This window comes from Alosa pseudoharengus, unplaced genomic scaffold (assembly GCF_046254945.1).
Source record: "Alosa pseudoharengus isolate Yale_2024_CS ecotype anadromous, Long Island Sound unplaced genomic scaffold, YU_APseudo_1.1 YU_APseudo_1.1_scf_1, whole genome shotgun sequence".
NCBI classification, from domain to species: domain Eukaryota; kingdom Metazoa; phylum Chordata; class Actinopteri; order Clupeiformes; family Clupeidae; genus Alosa; species Alosa pseudoharengus.
In genome coordinates, this window is record NW_027468564.1 from 57,031,114 (window position 1) to 57,052,543 (window position 21,430).

The 21,430-nt window shown below is 44.2% G+C and overlaps 2 protein-coding genes across 2 annotated transcripts; both read left to right on the plus strand.

Moving 5' to 3' along the window:
• The first annotated feature begins 1,656 nt into the window (after positions 1–1,656).
• Positions 1,657–4,678, plus strand: nfil3-3 (nuclear factor, interleukin 3 regulated, member 3). The gene is made up of 2 exons (XM_076276785.1): positions 1,657–1,919; positions 2,598–4,678. The coding sequence occupies exon 2, from the start codon at positions 2,750–2,752 to the stop codon at positions 3,926–3,928; it is 1,179 nt and encodes a 392-aa protein (XP_076132900.1). The 5' UTR covers positions 1,657–1,919; positions 2,598–2,749; the 3' UTR covers positions 3,929–4,678.
• A 6,411-nt stretch (positions 4,679–11,089) lies between these two features.
• On the plus strand, positions 11,090–21,207 carry nfil3-5 (nuclear factor, interleukin 3 regulated, member 5). Its single transcript, XM_076294663.1, has 2 exons — positions 11,090–11,432; positions 16,869–21,207. The coding sequence occupies exon 2, from the start codon at positions 17,457–17,459 to the stop codon at positions 19,251–19,253; it is 1,797 nt and encodes a 598-aa protein (XP_076150778.1). The 5' UTR covers positions 11,090–11,432; positions 16,869–17,456; the 3' UTR covers positions 19,254–21,207.
• The last annotated feature ends 223 nt before the right edge of the window (positions 21,208–21,430 follow it).

The following is a 21,430-nucleotide window of genomic DNA, read 5'->3' on the forward strand; positions in this document are numbered from 1 at the left end:
CTCCCGCCCTGCGTCCTGATTGGCTCCCATAAAATCTGGTGCCGAAATCACTCTCAACAGAAGCGATCCCAGATGGATGTGAGTGGAGCTAGGCGGAACTAGGCGGAACGAAATTCATCTGGCGAGAGTCAGGTTACAAAAAAGCCACCATATAAGTACATTCTCAAATACTTTCCTTTAGCTTCAGCTTGGCAGACCTGGGAGATGATAGGCTGCCATGACATAATTGTGACTCATAACATAGCATTCTATCAATCTACTTGACTAAACTTGGTAGCCCCACCAATTTCTCTAGTTACAGCCACCCATTACTACATATCCACATGTTACAGATCCAGACAGAATATATACTGAAATATCGTATAGAATGCAGTAGGCCATTAGGCAGTAGGCCTACAGGTATCGGTTCAAATGTGAAAGGTGGGGATAGGTGATTTTTTAAAAATGGAAACCTTCTCGGCGAACGTTTGCGAACACTCGCAACACATTATTGCATCACAACTTAACAACCAGATAGGCTGCCACTATGGGCTGCCAGGCCACGACTTCACTGTGACCCGGAACACAACATTCTATCAATCTATTTGACTGATCTTGGTAGCCTAGTTGACTGAACTTGGCAGTGGTAGGTGATGATTTTTTTTTTTTAATGGAAACATCCCTCTCCCGGCAGCACCCCCACACTTTTGAAACGGTTTGTTCTCCCCTGCATAAACCTTTATTGTGAGAACATAGAAACATTCTAGGAATAATGAAGCCATGGCTTACACTTAAGCTGTACAATAAAGCTGCCTATGTAATCTCATATAATTGAACAGTAGGCCTATTAGGGGATTAGAAACTGTAAACAAGAATCATGTGTTAAGAAGCATGCAAGAATCATGTGTTAAGAAGTAGGCCTATACAGCAAAATCTAAAGACAATTATTCTTTACAACTTTAAACCACAAACAGCTCAGAGTCATACCTGTGGAGGTGTGTGTGTGTGTGTGTCTTATTGCAGTGTAGTGTTGTAAGGTATATTATTACATTATAACAATGGTGTTGTGAGATGATGTGAGAACATACATGTTGACTTCGCTTGCTCTTGAATGGCGCTTAAGCTGCAAAGCGATGAATAAATTCAAAAACACCCTTCTGTTCTGTTCACCCTTCTCTTTCTCTTTCTCTCAGGGGTAAGAAGTGTCAGCTGCATAGTCCTTTTTATGTTCGCTAATGTAGCTTTGCAGCATTAAAGAGCATGCCCGAGCGAAGTCCAGACTTACTATGTCTGGTATCATAACACTGTTGCTCTAATGTAATAATAATGCACATTGTAGCTACAACACACGTATTTGCAGCAATACGATAGTGTTCAGACACTGTGTCTGAATTCAGGCGTGGGCTAGGCTGTTGAAGATTTCAAAATAGTAAAAATGCCTATAGGACTATGACATCCTGTGTATGCGGCTGTGGAGAGTTTGTTAATTACATTCACACATATAAAAGCTAGTCGGAGTTCATGCGGTGGGTTGTTTTGGCCGAAACCGACTGTAGCCGATAAGAAGGGGTGAAACAAAATAATTTGTGACGCAATTACTGGAAAGGATTTGAGCTTTACCGTGACTGGGTGGTGCTTTTGAACTGCGAGGCTGTCTCCAACAGTGTTCGCTCTTGCCCAGTTCGCATAAGGTGAATGTGCGACCCTAACTGAACCTGCCGGAAGAATAAAACAAAGAGCCTGGCGATGCGATAGAGCCCACGACTAGCAGAAACCAGTACGGTCGCACTGAGAGAGCAGCTGACAACGGTCATCTACAGATCGTGGACTTTTAGGTTAGCTTTTAATACGTATTTTTGTCTTGATGCGCAACAGTTTAAAACTAATACAACGTGATGTTGTAAATACAATAACACCATAAAGGCAACGGATCTCTAAAGGTAAGAGAGGCTTTGGTGTAGCATTTTGGAATGCATTTAAAATATGAGCTACTGTAACATTGACTTTTCAGCTACTGTCATTACCCAAGATTTAAAACTTTCGTTATGTCACTTACACTAAGACACTTCTAGGTCAATTCGTGTGTCTCCATTTTCATTAATTGTCAGACTATGATTAGACCAATTATAAACTACCTGCCCGAATGTTTAAATTGCATGTGAATGCGCAACATTGATGTTGTAGAAAGGAGTTGTAAACTGACTAATTCACGCACAGACGTGGGACCGCTTCGCTGAACGAAGTCTGCACTTAACATTGGCGTCCCGCATTCGTCACTGACTGTATAAATCACTTGTCTCTTGAGTAAAAAAAAAAAGCCCAGAGCGGGTTTTAGCTTTATAGCCTACACAAGTCTTTCGTTCTTTCTCCGGAAAAGTAAATTTCATGCGCAAGCAATCTTCAACTTCATAGCCTGCTCTCACTTTACTATTACTGTCGCGTAAAGACGGGTTTCCTTATATTTATTCTGATATTTCTTACCAGTCCATGAGACCAGATAGCTGAAATACGTGAAGCTGTTTCATAGCATTATGTTGTTATCTTACATAATCTTTAGGCTAAACAAATCTTAATGACCAGCTCTCTCCCTCACTGTCTTTTACATTTTCTGTCACTAGGTGGAGCTATTGTCAAAAAGAAGGCGCATCAGCAGTAAACAGAGGTTGCTGTATCCATGAATATGACATTGACCGGACCACCGGTGATGGGAGAGCAGGGTGGTGTGCTCCAAGAGCTTAGAGGGAACTGCTCCTCTCCTTTGAGTAGAGGCATGCTGGAATCAGCTGGGGAAGTGGAGGGAGCTTTGTCTTTTACAGAGGAGGCCGTGTCCATCCTCACGTCCAGCAGCATGCTGGTCCGTTCCTTACTGGGCCGCTCGTCCGGGCTGAAGCGCAAAGACAGTCCAAGCCCCAACAGCCTGCGGCGCAAGCGCGAGTTCATCCCGGACGAGAGTAAAGACGACAGCTACTGGGACAAGCGCAAGAAGAACAACGAGGCGGCCAAGCGCTCGCGCGAGAAGCGCCGCGTCAGCGACATGGTGCTGGAGAACCGGGTCATGGCGTTGCTGGAGGAGAACGCGCGTCTGCGGGCCGAGCTCCTCGCACTCAAGTACCGATTCGGACTGGTCAAGGACCACAGCGACGGGCCCGTCATGCCTCTCACAGCCGCCCCCTGTGCCCAAGTTCCCACGACGCCCGCCACCACCCAACGTTACTACCATCACTACCCAACGCAGCAGCACCACCACCACCAGCACCAGGCCCTGGCCCCTCAGCACATGGGCGCCTGCAGCACGCGAGGGGCCCGCGACAGCATCAGTGCGGCCGAGGACTCGGGCTTCTCCACGCCCGGCAGCTCCAGCGTCGGCAGCCCCGTGTTCTTCGACCACGGCTCCGGCGACACGAGCAAGGCGTCGCCGCGCGCGGCCGGGGAGGAGCGGGGCTACGAGCCGCCGCCGCCCTGCCCCCCGGCGGTGCCCGACGGAGACGTGCTGGCGGGGGGCCACTGCCTCGGCGAGCCGGGCCGGCGGGGCGACTGCGGAGCGGAGTACATGAAGAGCCTCCCGCACAAGCTGCGTTTCAAGATGCCCGGCGCCAGCGAGGGCCCGGAGACGGCGCAGGGAGACGCCTGGACCGGCCCCGCGCCGACCACACACAGGGACTCCGTCGGTGAGCAGCCAAAGGGTCAGTACGGCTACGGGGCATCCGAGGGGCACGCAGTCTGGCAGCAACATCCGCAGCAGCAGCAGCAGCATTACCCCTGTGAGCAGCCTCAGCCAGGTCTCTTCCCCAGCGGGTACCACCCTACAGCCCCACAGCCACAGACAGACTCCCAGCAGCAGCAGCAGCAGAATAACAGCGGCCTGCGCGCGCAGCTCAGCTCCCTGAGTATGGAGGTGGCCCAGCTGAAGAAGCTCCTCTCCCACCAGCTGCTCACCAAGCTGAGCTGAAGCATTATGGGTGTAGGGCGCTGTGGCCACAAAGAGCACCTCAGGACAGTAATAAGGAACAGACAGGAAAGCTGAGCACTTCATCGACACCACAACACCCCATCTGTCCTCAGACATCCTTATTTCCACTCTGAACTCTCGCACTGTGTTTCAATTCACCCTGGACCCTCTGCCCACAAGTATCTATAACTGTGTAATCAGCTGTAAATCACGTTCACGTTGTAAACAGATGTACTGAGCACTGTAACTGTTCCCCTGGGTGGGGTCTCAGTATTGGTTTCCATCACTGTGATTTCACTGACCACGATAACTGTGCATTCCATGAAACTCTGTGTTGCCATCAACATTAAACTGAAGCCTTACTGAATCTGTACATGGTCACATCAGTATATTACTGAAGTATTTTCTTTTTCAGTATCTTCAATACATATTTGGTTCATTGCCAGCAAGCCCATAGAAGAAAATATTACTTTAAATTGCTTTAAAATTCATATCAGTTTACTTTTTGTGCAATGTGCATGAACCTCATCAATATTTAAAAAAGCTTGAGATGTAATATTTGGGCAAATCTCAGCCTGAACAGGTTAATTTGAAACACTGAACCCTATTCTCATGCATAGTGGTGAATCCATAGCAACATCATCTTCTTTATCAGCTTTTTGTGAGACATAGCTTGGATACAAGCCCATTCACACTGCTAAACAAGTAATTTATCTGCACTGTTTTTCTATATATTTAACAATTGTGATACTGTTTCATGTGGCATTTTGTTTTAAATAAATGTTAAATATGAAATGGTTGTCCTATTTTATTCACAACCTCCCTTTGAGGTTGATGCATCACTATGTATGTAATTGCAAAAACATCACAAAATATGGATTCTAAGGTAGTCATGAGTAGGGCTATAAACGTATTGATATGCATTATGATATGAAAAAGCTTTGACTTTTTAGCCTAAGTTTTGCTGTCATAGGCTACTGATTTAAGAGTAGCCTAAAGGTAGTCTATTTAGGCTACATTGTGTTAAGGGAGTAGGGAGCCTATTGAATCACTTCGGTTTAATTATAACATTGAACTACAGTAGGCTATGGTATTTTGCTAGTTTGATGACAGTAAACTGTCTTTCAACAGTTAGGTGGTTTTTACTCCCTGCTCATCCAATGTTGAGCAAGGAGAGCCATTCACAAAGTCAGCGTTTCAAGAGCTATTTTAGGCTGCACAGTTAAGGTTATCGATTCACAACCCTACTCCTGCTGATCAAGTGAAATGTTTCAGCTCCAGTCAGAGACAAAGAGAAGACGACTAGAAACCAGAATTACCTTTTGTTATCGAAAAATCTCCTGTGGTTGCTCTATTTTCCTCCATGTGTGCAATATTTAGCCTATAGGGGAGAGTCGGGACGAATGAAACAATCCAGTTTTCTCCGAGTGTATGATGATAGACCGACGTCCTTCGGTCAAAACATAGAGCATTTTAACCTCCTTCTATCAGCCAAATATCTTCCTGCTATGTCATTTTATCACAGAGTTACTGGCGATAAACGAGTTTTGATGCGCAAAAGTAAACTTCATTAGCGGTTACATTTTTTCGATTATCAATGACTGTTTTTCATTTAAAGGTTCGACTTAGCCTAATGCTTATTCAGTAGATAATTTAGTGTTCTCCACAATCCCAGACTTTCATATCGCATGCTTGTTTACATGGAAAGCAAAACAAGCTATAGAGACATAATGTCTGTGTCGGGCCGACCAGGCTGTAACTCCATGTATTTTAATTAAATGCACAAATATCTGTGTTTAAACAATCATTTATGGGGGTGAGACATGGAAAAACAGTTTTAGGAAGATGAAAATACATTTGGGCCCACCAGGCAGGGGGGTCGAGTTGTTATCCGGAGACGGCCGGTGGGTCGTTAAGCCTATTTGGATGTGCAGTGGCCTAACCCACGTAAAAACCTAGTGAAACGACATTTTCAACAATATAAACATGACATAAATGGGAAAGCTTACCGTTCTAGCTATAAACATGGCAAAATCATCCACAGGGCATGATATTTCAAAAACCGCTTCATACACGCTTCACGATGATGGCAATGAGTTGTTAACAGACATGCAAGACGTAGCCTAGCCTATAGCCCTGCAACAATCTATCTAAAATAAAACCTTTTGGGAGTACCATTCATGATATGTAGGCCTAGTAAAATGTCGAAGTTGTTGGACGTTTATATGGCTTAAACTGTATGTTTCATTCGTCCCAGGGGGGCATAGTGTCTAATTTGGGGGCTTGTGGGATTCACATGTTAATTTTTGGAGAGTATTATATCTTTGTTCTAGGGGTTAAAAATAGAAAAAAACATGTCTCCGTTTTTTTTGAAGGTTTTGAAGGACCCAAATCAAAGGTACAATTTGTTGTTTTGTCCATAAACCTCACATTGCTGGTATTATAGCATAGGGTTTGGTGCCAAAAAGCAAAGATATTGTACAAGGTAGTGTGCAAAAGTGGACCACATAAACAATACAACATTATAAAACATTTTTAGGCTGATAATTGATCTCTTTAACAAGAAATTGTGCCTAAAATTCTCGAAATTGCCCGCTTAAAAAAATAATACTTCAATATCAATTCATGCCTATTAGTGTGCTTGAGTGTAGGCCTAGCCTGCTCTGCCAGTTCTTGTCTACACCCATTCAGAGCACAAAGTGCAGAAATCTCTGTAAAATCAAGTTTAATAGACTTTTACATAGCTAGTATCAGCTGAAGTCTGTAAGGCCTTCAGTTGCCTATGTAAGTGTGAAGAAAAGAAAGGGTAAAAGGATCAGATAGACAAACAGACAGGTGAGTGTGTGTGTGTGTAAGAGAGAGAAAGAGAAAGAGACACTAGCAGTGACAGTTGGCTGTTTAGCTGGCAATTATAGAATTTAGAATATCGAATAACCTGAAGCACATAGTGCTCTGTTCTTCATGGTTGGTGATATTAGTGACCTAGCCTTCTACATTTGAGCAAGCACATTTTCATAGTTCATGGTGGCACAGTCTAGTTAGGTTATATTCTGAGGTGTGTCTTTCTGTTAGTCAGGTGATGGCATATTCTAAAAGAAACAGATTTTGGGCTATGTATCCAGTGACAGAATGACCCATCACTAGAGACATATGCCAAATTTCTTGTTTTTGTCCATGAGAGAGTATGGAGATTGGTGATCACAGATCAGCCAACCATTACAATGTTACAGTGCAGTTATTTTACAACAGAACAAAGCAGTTTGGCACAGGAACTGCTACAAATCCACCTGGAACAGTGAGCATCTGTAGCATGCCAAGATTTACTACTAGAAATCATGTGAACTCAGTGTCTTCAGAAAAGACGTGGTAGACCATCTTTTGAACCTGCAGCAACACCTTCAACTGCATCAAGTCCATCTAGAGGGACTTTGTACACTTGTTCAGCAGCAGCTGCTACCAGCATAGATAAGTGCTTCTTCTGTCAGAAGCAGACAAAAGAGTGTCTTCATGAGGTGTCCTCTTTCAATGCAGGCAACCAACCAAGAGATATAAGTAATATTTTGAAGTCAATGACTTTTAACAGGTAGCCAGTGTAGAGATGCTAGGATGTGGGAAATATGTTCATATTTTTTGTGTGTGTTTTGTATAAGCTGTAAACTCTTTTGGGTATTATTACAGCCAGCGTAATAGCATTGCAATAGTCTATCCCTGAGGTGACAAAAGCATGGATTAATTTCTCGGCATCTGGTAAGGATAAGGAATTCCTTACCTTTGAAATGTTCCTTAAATGGTCAAATTAAGTTTTGGTGATCTGTTTTATATGATTATTTTGTTATAGGTCCTGGTCAATTATAACTCCTAGGTTTTTAACACTTGTGGATGAGGTCAGTGGAAGATCACTATATGTAGCCTGTGATGTGGATAGAATATCCCTCATATTTTTAGAACCTAAAACCTTGACTTCTGTTTTATCTGAGTTCAAAAGCAGGAAATTATTCGTCATCCATGTCTTTATATCTCTTATACATGTGTTAAGTTTGGCTAACGGGGTTAATTCATCAGGTTTTATGGAAAGGTATAGTTGTGTATCATCTGTTAAACAACATGGGCCCCAGTACTGAGCCTTGAGGCACTCCATATTTTACCATAATCTGGGTAGATGGTTTATTATGGACCTGTACAAATTGTTGATGGTTAAGAAGGTACAGTATGATCTAAACCAAGCGAGTGCTGAGTCTGATGCCTATCAAATTTTCAAGCCTAAGTAGTATGTCATGGTCTATGGTGTCAAAGGCAGCGCTGAGGTCCAGAAGGACCAGTATTGATACAAGGCTAGGTGTTTTGAGGGAGGGCTTAATAACAGATGTCTTAAACGACTGCGGTACATGCCCTGATAGCATTGAATTATTTATAATCAAGAGCAAAACATTATCCAGGAAGTGGAGAGCAGTCTTAAGAAGGTGTGTAGAAATAGGGTCTAGTAGACTAGTTGTAGATTTTGATGAGCAAATTGTGGAAGTGAGATCTAATATGTTGTGTATATGTAGCCTAAATAAATTAAATGTTGTTCGAAGTCTCATCTGTGATTCTGTTATGTTTTTGCTATCTTTCAGCAAGTATGTGTATTTGGTGAAACTGATTGGTTATTGATCTTATCTCTAATTGTTTGACATACAATCATAATACTGACATCATACTGTTGAAAATAACTGTTTTGTGAACTTTATTCAACATAGCCAGTGATTTAGGCGAAATGTATGGTGTTAATTACAGTGAAATATACAATTATATAGAGAGTTGAAACAGGTAAAAAAAAATCAGACATCATTTTTCTCCATGTTCAATGACCTCTAAAGACAGTCCAACCACTCTCCAAAAATTAACATTTCAAACCCACAGAAACCATATAGGCCCCCTGACTATATGTTGTTTCAACTGTCCCGACCAGGAGGGACGAATGAAACATTACGCACATCCCACTTTTGTTGTAATAATTCCTGAACGGTTTTGTTCAAAGCTGAAAATGCATCTGTATTTGACAGAGGACAGATGTAGGTTATACTAGTGACCAAATATTTAGCTTTCAGTGTGGTACGATCGCTTTGTAAATTACGTTTAATTAAAAAGTGTTTCAACTGTCCCGGCTCTCCCCTTCTGTCGCGTTGGACGTTTCACCGCAATTTCACCTTTGTTCCACAACACGCCTTTCCAATTGCAAATAGTAAACACTAGAGGGCGCTGAAATATCTGTACATATTGAGACCCCTTTCTCCAGAAAACAAACAATGGGTGGAGTGATTTTATGTTTGTCACTATATTTCACTTTTTCTGTCTCTAATAAACATGCATTTCTGTACATTTTGCATCATTCAGAGCCAACATTAAATTGCAAAAAAAAATCCCTCAAAGTCCCTTTGAGAAAATCAAAATAAACATTTGTGAATGTACTTAAAGCATACAGATAGGCGCATTCCTCTGGAAAAGTGTGTGGCTTCCCTACTTAAATAATGAACCCCAATGCAAGGGCCTGCCTAAACATCTCAGCACAGCAGCAGAGGCTGCCTTCAGTCCTGCTGGTGGTGTCTATGATAATCCATGTTAAATAAACACACATTGGGTCCTTTGTGTGCCCCACTACCCCATTTCCACCCCCATCTCTAGGAAGGGAGAGGGGGGCAGTTGCTAGGCAGGCAGCACAACGGTTGCCAAGGGAACCCTTGCAGATGCAGACAGGGGAGGGAGTGTTGGGGGAAAGAGGGAGGGGGAGGGGTGGCCAAGTTCAAGGCCAAGGCTTTCAATCTGCGCTGTGTCCATCAGCAAGGAGACAAAAGGGGAAGGAGAGAGACAGACAGACAGGGGGTGTGTTTGTGTGTCTGTGTCTATGAGTTTGGGTGTGCAATGGTGCACTTCTCATTTTTCCCTCAACCTCTCACATCACTGCCTATGTTTTGTTTGGGATTTGGTCTCCCAGTAAAGGGCTTCTCCTTGTGTAACAGGAAACCATGTCTGTGTGAAGAAATGGGTATTCACAGTCTTGAGTGCAGTCACGTGATAGATCCATATGAGGCCACTGACAGCGGAAAATGCACCCCGTCTATGAATGGCTCAGAATGGGGTCTGACTACAACAGCAGGGGGTACAACTAAAGCTAGTGGCCTCTGTGTGATGTCTGAGAGATAGCCAAAGAGCTCAAGCTAGAGAGGGAGAAAGAGAGAGAGGAGAATCAGCCACAAACTAAATCAAAATTCTGAGATATGGCTACTGATACAAAATATATGTGTATATATATATATATTTAAAAAAAAGTAGTCTCCTCTAAGCTGCATCTTTATGATTTGGAAATGGTATTTGGCAGACACTTTTGTCCAAAGCAACAGTAGGCTATACGAAAACATGGTTAAAATAAATATCACTATAATGTCAATATTTTTACAAAAAAAAAAAACTTTATTGCTGTAAGGAGGGCTGAGGACCTTTTGTTTTCTACCCTTGACTTTGTATGGAAGACATTTTTGCTCAAGGTCAAAAAATGAATATGCTACCAAAAATGAAATGTAAAAGTGTAGTAGGCTACTTTTTTTTTATCACAAACTGATATCGTAATGCTTCATATTTCCATGATTAATGTCCTGTGAACACAGATTACATTATTGCGTAATAACCAAATATTGTATCCCCACATTTTGTTTATCTATTTCCATCAAGATATTGTATGATTAATGTCCTGTGCTGACTTAGATTACATTATTGCGTAATAACCAAATATTGTGTTCCCACATGTTGTTTATCTAACATAGTGTTCAAATACTAGTTTTGAAAGGTGTAGTGGCTTCAGAAAATCGGAAGCACTTTGTTGTAAATAATGTAACCAATTTCACAAGATGTGTTCTCTGTCACCTACGCCAATAATGCACCATCTACTTAGTCTACTGAATATGCGTGCGCAAAAGCGATATTAATGATCTAGAGTTTATGTTTAGGTTCAACTCATTCATGCTCAATTTAGTTCTATTCTCTAACGTGTGCCCTAGTAGCCTTCCCTATGTCTGGAGCTGACGTAACATTAATACCTACTACTCCGTAACTCCGTCTCTCCTCCTCTCCCCTACACTACCTCCTCACGTCTCATCTCATTTCAACAGGGAGGGGTAAAGACGAACGGTGGGGGCAAACTGAGAGCGCGCGGAGAGAGAACAAAAACGTGACTAGGCACCTAAAGCATTCTGTTATGCAACTACTGACCTACTAACACACATTCAACGACCGAGAGATAGAGGCGTAGGAAACTAGAGCAAGACTCCGACATAACATGAGGACTCAGACCAAAACTGGGAGACACGACAAGCACTAGAGCCAGCATCATTGACTGAGCCGGTGAGAGAGGAACACGCAGCGTGTAACGTTTCCAGCCGGAATCTGAATGAGATCGTTGGATATAACAACTTCAACTCTGGAGCAAACTCTTCTTGAAGGATTTTCTTTGGAATCATCTATTTACACCCAGGTGGGTTTTTATATTATTAACGAAACTTCAATCCATTGTGCTTGCATGATCTGATCCTTTCTGTTCCTTGCCTATTAGGTGAAAAATCGCATCACCTTGCGGCGCACACAGACAAGCCAGCGTGTCTAGGTTATTGTTCATTTGGCAACTGATTTCAGACAGTAGAATCGTAGCGTGTCTTAGCCTGTGTCAGCATAAGCGCATCTCATACACAACATAGAAAGTAGACAAATGTCGGTGTCTATTTGTTTAATAAAATATTGTTATACAGTATTTCATTGAGCGCTGTTGAATCTTGGCAAATCGCTCATTGTCAAGGCGAGGCATTTCCCCCCACATTTCAGCCGCGTTTTCCGGCGGGTGGGGGTAGAATTCCTTGCGAAATCAAAAACATTTTAGGGGGGTTGGGGTCCGCTGACGGTTGATGGTCGCAGGATGAAGCTAAGTCCATATTTGGAAAGGAACCTGTTCTTTACATCTCCAATTGCATTACTAACCTACTTCATGTCGGTAACCTACTGACCCATATTAGACCGCTTAATTGCATTAGGCTTATAGCTAACCTTTGGGAAAGGGTTGTGACCTAGTTCTAAATAATCATACAACTTTATTATTATTTATTATTATTATTATTATATTCGTTATTATTATGTATCTTACTTGTAGTCTATGTCGATAATTAGGCTACCTTTGTCTTTGTTAAGTTTTGAATTGGCTTAAAGTTTACTATGAGACATGGACCTAGCCTACTGGGAGTTTGGCCAGGCCTGAAGGCGGGGAGTTTTGTGTTATGTTGCAAGTCAAACAACTGGACACATTCCATGGGTTTCCTTGAGACACTTGCCCGGCTTGTCACGTGTAGCCCTATGTAGCCGTTAACTTATGGCCAGGAAAGGAAACGTACATCATGCCTCCCTATGATTTGCTCTTTACCACGTTGTCCTCACCACACATCACTTCTCTTAAAAGTTTCATATGATATTGTTGCGGTTGAGTCTCCGTTGTAATTTTGTTGCATTTGACAAACTATCTGGCACACATCGGACCTTCGGCTTCAGTCTTACTTGGCGTTTGACTTCTAAACGTGGTGAGGATTCAGCCCGTAATCCTTGCTTTATAGATGTTAAAATGCTCTGCTTAGCATGCTTTTGGCGTGGGGCATACGAAACTTGGGTGCGGTGGCGGTGAGTCACTGTGGACTTCAATTTGATTTCAGCGGAGCGAAGGGGAGTTGCAGAACATAAGTTTAGCCTACTACATAGACACGTAGGAAACCATTTGAATCTGGTATGTCCTATTCATTTTAACAAGGGTAGGCTATGTTTGGTTTGATCTTGACAGACATTTCACCTTAAGTTCTTAGGAGACAAAATTCATATAATCATTTGATAGTGATGAAAACTTGTTTTCTCATTTCCAAGTAAAGTCAACTACATAAAAAAAAATGCCTTTTCACAGTTTAAAGAGCAACATTTTGCACACATTCTGGAGTACAAAAATATTTGAGAGATATTTAAGAGACAGATAGGCTAAGAGAAAGAGCATGCAGTCTTAAAAAAAGTTTGAGAAGTATTTATTTGATTTTACTAACATTCAGAAAGGTTGCCAGGGGTTGCATAATAAACATGAAACTGTTTTGGAGATGATGCATGCAGCTGTTTGGGACCCCAAATCAGCTCCAACTATTTGCCTGAAGGAGGGCAGGCTTGAGGGGGGGGGGGGGGGGGTAAGCTCTACTTGTCTGAAAATGTAGGTCAAATCTGTAAGCACCATGAGGTATTAGGCAAGAGTTTTTAACTTGTCTCTCGGATGCCACACCTGTACATGCAGGCCTATAGCAAAGATTACTAACCAATTATAGTGTATGCCTTCATGTCGTGATACATCAGTTATGGAAAGAAATGGAGGACGCAATGTGAAGAAGGTGACTGCGTGCAGAGCTCCGTATATGTATATGTTAAGGTGAACAACTCCAATGGAAATAACTCGCCACTCCTTGCATAAGCATGTCAGGAATGTGAACAAACTTTTTGACCAACTTCATCCAGTGAGGGAAAGTAGCAGAACCCCTTTAATTAAAATTCAAATCATATAGTCTGGTTGGTCTGGCACTGTGTTTGATAAATATTGCAGAGTGACTTCATAGAATCTTAATTATAGTGCTTTGCATTTGCTGGTTTTGATGCTTGGGAATGTGTTGACAGTTTGACACTTCTTCTTAAATACTTACATACTCTACTGCATTTATGCTTGAGCGTCAGCGGTAATAGGAGTCACAATTGAATCTTGTTTGACCTTAAATTAATTTGGTGCCCTTACTTGGCCTGGAGAGAGGTTACACCCTGTGGTCCCGACCCTGTGACTGGGCCAACACATGTGGAATGGTCTCTGTTTGTGTATACTGACGGAGAACTGAGCGTTACTTTCACTGGCCCCGAGCCTGGGTTTTCCTGGACTGCGGTCCCCCTTTCTGAGAAGATAAAGCTTGCTGGGGAGTGCAGCGCTGCCACGTGCAGGGGAGCTGAGCATGTCTGCTAGGGCAAGCTGACATTCCACAGACCAAGCATCACGCTGTGGGAAGACGGTTATAGAACAAACAGCAGTCAACGGCACCTCCATTTGCCTGTGTCACCTGATAGCCCAGAGATGCTGAAATGCATCTGTTCGTCTGTGTCAAGCACTCAGGGGGTCTTGATAAAGAGCTCATGAAAATGAACTCCGATGGGTATGGCCTTCTCTTTTAAGTGTGAAGAATTTGTCGGTTAGTTAACTGAGAACATTGCTATTGCACCAGAATTTGTCAATGTGATTCTAAATGACTCAAGATACGTGATGGGGCTGATAGTGCTTCGTCTGAATTAGGAAGCCGTTGAGGTCCGAAGCCTGTGAGTTCTAGCCGTTTGGTGTTACACAACAGTGAACTTGGCCTCGTGGCCGTTCACAGAGACACACAATGTGCCGGAGCATCTCAGACACTGCAGAGTCTTTGGCTTACAGCTTGAATTGGGCAATGAGGTGACGTCAGCTCTGTTGCACCCCACCCCCCACTAACACCATCACTAGCGTTAACGTACGTTTTCATTATTTTTTTTATCACGGCATAAAATGGAAATAAAACAGAGCAGTTGTTTGTGTCCAGGGATTAATAGATGGTATGATTCATCGCTTTGTAGAATCCGATATCTCTTGCTGACGTTTTCCGTCTTTGACTTTGTTTTTTTCCCCCAGCACTGCAGTGCTGGTAAAATTCCTCCCCTCTCCACCAATTGAAAACCTCCACTCTTTCCCCAACCCCCTCTGTCTTTCGCACACGCACACGCACTCCCTCCCTCCCTCCCTCCTCCCGCTCTTTCTCTCTCTTTCTCCCTCACTCCCTCTATTTTTAGAGCACACTCTAATTCTCTCTCCACCTAGCCTGCTCCCTCTCTTGCAGTAACACTGACCTAGTTTTCGGCGCAGCATCAAGACTGAGTGCAGTGTTTACTGTGCAGCCCTAGTTTTTAGGTCAGTGGGACATAGCGCCATACTTTCCCTCTCTCTCTCTCTCTCCCTCGTACCATGTTGCTTTACTGCTGTGGAAACTGGCATCAAACGCAGCGCTTTGTTTCCCACGTTTGTGGGCTTCACGTGTAAATCCTTCCCCTTGTGTTGTGGATTGGTAAAAATAAACAGGCACAAACAACACAAATAGCTTGAATAGAGATTTGTGATTGGAAGGCCGGTGATGAGACAGGAAGCTCTTTCCATGCTTACTTATGTTACTAAAAGGCTTTCCAGAGCATGGGAATAAAACCTATTCTTCCCAGCCCCCCACCCCACCCCACCCTACACAACACATTCAGTGAAGAAAGGAAGGCTTTGTGGTGGTAAGAATAGGCTGAATTAAAAGGAAGGCAACACAGATGTGCCATGGCTGTCTGTGAGGTTATGTAACTGTGTGTCATACTCCCAGGCTGAGGGGAACATAGTCCTGATAAGACTATTCTGGACTATGGGGTAAACAGCAGAATCTCTATCGTACACTAACACACAGAGAAAAAGGTATAGGGTTGGAGCACATGGTGGTCATGGAAAAGGAATTTTATATTTGGTGTCTAAATTTATGTTTATCATATGATATAATGTTTATCATAATTTCTCATTTAGGTAAATGTTTCAGAATTGCTTTATTTTTTGACCTGTTTGCATTCTGGTGTAATAGTTACATAAATAATACCAAAAAACCCTGTCTGAATGAGGGGCTGTTGTTAAATAACAGAGCCTTATTGAAATTTGTCTTAGTTAACTCAGATATATGGATTCATTTTCTTTTAATAATAGAAAGACACAAAGGATTTTGTGCTTGAACCATGGAAAGGCAAGTGCTGCCAGGTGGAAATGAGATCCCAGCCCCTGATAGAGATAGATAGATAGAGAGATAGATAGATAGATAGATAGATAGATAGATAGATAGATACTTTATTGATCCCCAGGGGAGTGCTGATTGTGTAACACCTCTCTGACATAACAAGACGGACTAGTACTTGGCTTCAGCTGCAGAGTGCTCAGGAGGACTTGGAGTTAAATCACACTGGAAAAAAAGTTAGAGACAGGCCAGCCTGCGTCCTATCCAAAGGGCAGTGTGAATTAGAGTCAGTATATTACAACAGAGTGGACTGAGCTAGTGGCCAGCTCAGACAGAAGTGGGCAATAGTTTAATGTGATAGGTAGAGTGGCGTCGTTCAGTTTTTTATGGAGAGGAATAGACTGCATAGAGGGTTGGAGGATTTAGATCCCAAAAAGGAGACACCGGGATGCCCTACTGTCCTACCCTTTCTCTCTCTCTCTCTCTCTCTCAGTCTCTCTCACCCTTTCTCTCTCTCTCTTTCTCTCTCTCTCTCTCTCTCTCACCCTGTCTCTCTCTCTCTCTCTCACCCTTTCTCTCTCTCTCTCTCTCGCTGTCCTCTGCTTGGCGCTGCAGCTCTGGCGCTTGGTCAGGTGCCTCTGGTTATGTGACAGTGCGGTGTCTTACACAAGAGTGGCGCAGCACAGCACATTCCCTGCCCTCCCTCTCTCTCCCCTGTGCTGGCGCCGGTGACCTATATTCCTCTAAAGCCCCTACACCAGAATGAAAAGTAAAACACAGAGTACTACTCTTACTTCAACAACTAATTGTCTTCCTTTCAGAGTTGTTTTGTCAGTACATGATTATTACACAAGCAGTCTTTTTTTTTCATAATAGCATTTTGCTCTGTTTTAATGTCGGCACTGAAGTTTTATGGGGATACGACTTTAACTCTTTACAGTTTACATAACACAAAGTGTTATATACTGTTTGTTTTACCATGTAACTAATAGATACCACCAAAGGAGATCTGTGGTTGTCCTTGTTGACTTTTAAGCCATCGGCATAATTTCTTATAATGACCAGATTGTCTCCTTTTTTTGTGTTTACAGGCTTACTCCTAGTGAGCGAGAGGGTGGTGTTGCCCCGGGAGACTGATAAGCTGTGGAAAAATCCTCATCCAGACACACTGACCTACTTCCTGTTGAAGACACCTGAAGCCTTAGGTCACCAGCCTTGACAGCACGTCTCTCAAGATTTGCAAACAAACAGAAACCTGCTTCAGCCGGAGTCCAGGAATTCCTGCAGACTTGACTTGACCCAGTTGTAGCGGTGGGAAAACGGAAGAGGATTCACATCAGCTCACCCTGAGGGGAGAAGAGCTCTTTGTTTTCGAAGCTTGGACTCTTAAGATTTGATAAATGAGGGAGGTTTATGTTGAGTTCCACCTCTTCCTCATCTTCTTGGCCAGTTTGGACACTTGAAGAATCTGAACTGAACTGTAACAAAAGAACCCAAAAGGAGCACTCATATCATTGAGGTTCCTCCCCAGAGGAACATAAGGACCTCAAAGTAATTGATTGATCCTACCTTGAAGAAAATAATACCAACCACAAGACCTGATCAATTCACCCCAGATATAAGTTTATTTCAATGCCAGCTGAGAGCTACAATTCCCAACTGGCCTATATTGCAAGACAATGGAAAGCCTGAATCTACACGTCCAAAACACCAGTGAAAATTTGGAATCTTTAGAAACATTTTCAACGTTCAGTGAGAGCAGTATACCGTCATCAGAAACAACCCCAGGCCGGCGCGGGGCCAAACCCAAACCGAACATGACTTGCAGAAGAAAGCGCGAGTTCATCTCCGATGAGAAAAAGGACGCCTCCTACTGGGAGAAGCGGCGCAAGAACAACGAGGCGGCCAAGCGCTCCCGGGAGAAGCGCCGCCTCAACGACATGGTGCTGGAGAACCGCGTGATGGCCCTCAACGAGGAGAACGTGCGCCTGAAGACGGAGCTCCTGCAGCTCAAGCTGCGCTTTGGCCTCATCAGCACGGCCTCCTACATGGAGAAGACGCAGCAGATCAGCACCTCAGCCGCCGCCGCCGCCGCCGCAGTGGCCAACGCGCTGGCCAACAACGGCACGTCCACGGGCTCCAGCACGCCCTCGGCCAAGCCCTACTTTTCCAGCAGCGGCTACTCCAGCGCCTCCCAGATGATGATGAACTCTGACTCTTCTGAGGCCGAGCAGTCCAGCCGGTGCGACCGGCAGGTCCTGAAGTACTCCCCCCGCGGCTCCCTGTCCGACATGTCCGACGGGTCGTCTCGCAACAGCCCCGAGCCTGCCGCTTACGAGGTCAAGCACGAGAGCACGGGCATGGACATCAGCAGACTCGAGGCCAGCGTCATCAACGGCATGTTCAACGGCCATCACGGCCTGAGCGGCCTGCACTCCCACCACCCGCAGGACATGGAGCAGCAGGACGCAGTGGCCCCTCCGGCCCAGAGGAGCGTGATCCTGTACCGCTCCAGCAGCGGCTCCTACTCAGCGGACGGCCAGAGGGCCGAGGAGATGGAGCAGCAGCCGGACAGCCAGGCCCACCACGCCGCTCAGCTCCGGGCCAACGCGGAGAGCCTGGAGACCATCACGGAGGTGGCCAAGCAACTGGCGAGGAAGTCTTTGGACTCCCCGACGTATGGCGAGTACGGCAGTAGCCAGATGGAAGGGGTCTCCGAGCAGGGGCAGCAAACGCATCATCAGCAAGTGAGCAGTACTCAAGGGCAGTACGGGGATCAAAGCCAAGATCACAACCCAAACACCTTCGCCCCCAACCTTCTCCCCAGCAGCGAGGAGGGCAAGACCCACCTGTACCACCGCCAACAATCCTACCTCAACACCCAGGACGAGGAGCCACCAGTGTTAACGTACGAAGGCGGCCCGAGGGCCGAGGCGCACTACCCTGAGAACTCCTCAGGCAAAGACACTTCCTCCAGTGACGGAGACCCCCGGAGCTCAGACAGAGAGGGCTCCACGGACGACGAGTCTCCGTCCTCGTCCTCCTCCGACACGGGCGGATATCAGTGCATGACCACAGCCCACCAGTCCACCCTGTCTCCCACCTGCTCCAGCGCGGCAGGCCAGAACGGGGAGTGTCAGTCGGAGGTGAGGACCACCGCCCTGCCTCACAAGCTGCGACTCAAGTACAGAGGGTTTTCCAGCTGTGGAGCGCAAGCCCAGTTGGACATCGCCTCCGCCAACTCTCCCAACCCCACCTCGGCGTCATCGCCGAGCCCTGCCCTGCCCCAGCACCCATACCTGGCCCTGGCCCAAATGGGTCACCCGCAAGGGCCAGCCGCCACCAACGGTAGCCAAGAGGCAGACAATGGCTTCCCGGAGATGGTGAGCACAACGGAATCTCCCAGTCGAGAGGCGGAGGAGAAAGGGAAGAAGAGCTCTGGTGGCCGAGGAGGGAGGAGCAAGAGGCACGAGTGAAGGAGGAGAACTCTGGGATAGTCACTTGTGACTTCCTACCATTACCAGACTATTCAACCAATCCACACTCAACACCAATGTATAATAGTCCATCACTCATCCTCCCATAACTGAGGACAGACATTACTGACTAGTTCCTGGACTGTGATTTTGGATGCACTGTGTCATGTTTGGTCCAGACCCTATACTTCTCTATTTCTGACAGAGACGTTCAATAGCACTTATTGGGTCAGACAAGGTATTTTCATTAAAGAATGGGAGAGATGGAACTCTTTTCAGTTTAATCTGAGATTCATGGTCTGAAAAGCTCAAAGCTAGACAGGAAGGTTTCTCCTCCTGCTCTGCAGTGATGACCTGAGGCCAGCAGGACTCCAGTTAAATCTGGGATGAACTCTAAAACTGCTGTGGTCTCAGCTCTCTCAATAGGTGGCACTTAATATTTCTCAATGAGCATCATTGGGGGACCAAGTCCCGACGAGTTCCATTTTAGAGGGAAACAAAAACATCTCTTCCATTTCTGATTCACTTTCCTCCTCAACCCCACCCTTTGCCATGTTCAAGCACTTGGATTGTATATTACTGTGACATATAAATTTACAAATATTTAAAATATATTTTAAGAAGAAAATGAAAAATCAAAAACTACCAAAAAAGAAGAAAACACAGGAGTAAAAGAGAGGGAGCAAAGTTAAAAAGGTCGTCCATTTGTTCGTGCTGGAGTTCTTGTACAGTCCTAACCTGTTTATTGTAAAAATGTATGCTTCCAGTTTATTTTTTTTATTTTTTATTTTTCAAAACACACACAAAGGTTTTACAAGGTATTTGAATGTGCCCATGTTCTGGCCATATATAGGACAAACCAAACTGATTAGATGTCAGCTGCTCAAGTCCCCGATTAAAGTGAGAGGGCTTTTTGAATTTGCTCCGTCACCATTGACGAGATATGAATACGAATAAGTACATGAATCAGGAACATCTGCCACTCATCTTCTCACAAGTGAAGGCGTGAAGACACACTTGACACTGATTCTCGAGTGATTCTTCACAGTTTGGTTGTGGCTGCCGACACAGGAATATGGTCTGTGTAAAAAAAATAAAAAAAACATATCATGATGGACTCTTTCTCAGAGATCCGGTTTCAGAAAAACCTTGATACTACCTCAGTAGAGCAGAGTTGTGGAGGCGCGGAAGGTACTCAAGTGTCTTATGTGGTTCACACATGGCATATGGAGTTTGGCTCTCCATGCCACCAAATTTGATTGGCCCAGATTTATTACATGGGCGTTTTTATTATAACAAGGTCACTTATTCGTACATATATAAATATATGTATGTTATCTGGTGTTTGCCATTATTGACCATTATTGGGTCACTTACTCTTTTAATTCTCAAAAGGTGCCTCTCTGTCTGTTGGACAATTGACACCTCTGTGTAGCGCCCTAGTCCCACTGTAGTGTTTTATCACACCGGGATGCTAAGTGCTAATCCTGCACTGTATCATTCGGTTTGTACAATCTGTGTTTTAATGTTTCGCTTTCAGGTGCCTGCCACTGGCCATTGTGTATAAATGTAAAGTTTTCTCTCTTGGATGATGTTATAAGGTTTATTTTATTCTATTATTATTATTATTATTATTATTTTTATTTTATATTTCATATTTCACCATTATAATTTTTGTTAATGTATTTTCTGTCCCTTTGTCTTTACCATCCACCTATTTCTAGAATGTGATTTTTTATGTATGTACACCCCGACCCCGAGCCCTCTATGTACACCAGTGTACTCCCATGTAATGTGTGTTTGCCGAGTTTCAAGAAAAATGGAAAAGAGCTGAACGTGTGTTTGGGTTTTTACCCTGCACAGATGTGTTTGGAAGGACACTAATGTTCAAAAATGAAAGATAGATGACAGAAAAAGAAGAAAAAAAACAAAAATAAAACATTGAATTTCTCTATCTGTGTGTCATAGATTTCTTTCATACGCTTCCCTGAGTCTGATTATGTCACAATAAAATCAGCACAGAAACTTCTCAAGAATCACTTCAATAAATAAGCAGCACATTGTGTCCAGAAGTCAAAGCACAGCATCAGGTCTCTCCTGATGGCCGAGCCGGCCGGCTCCTCCTGGCATGCAGGATTAATTGAAATGTGAGGAGCATCAGAATGACACATGGGTAC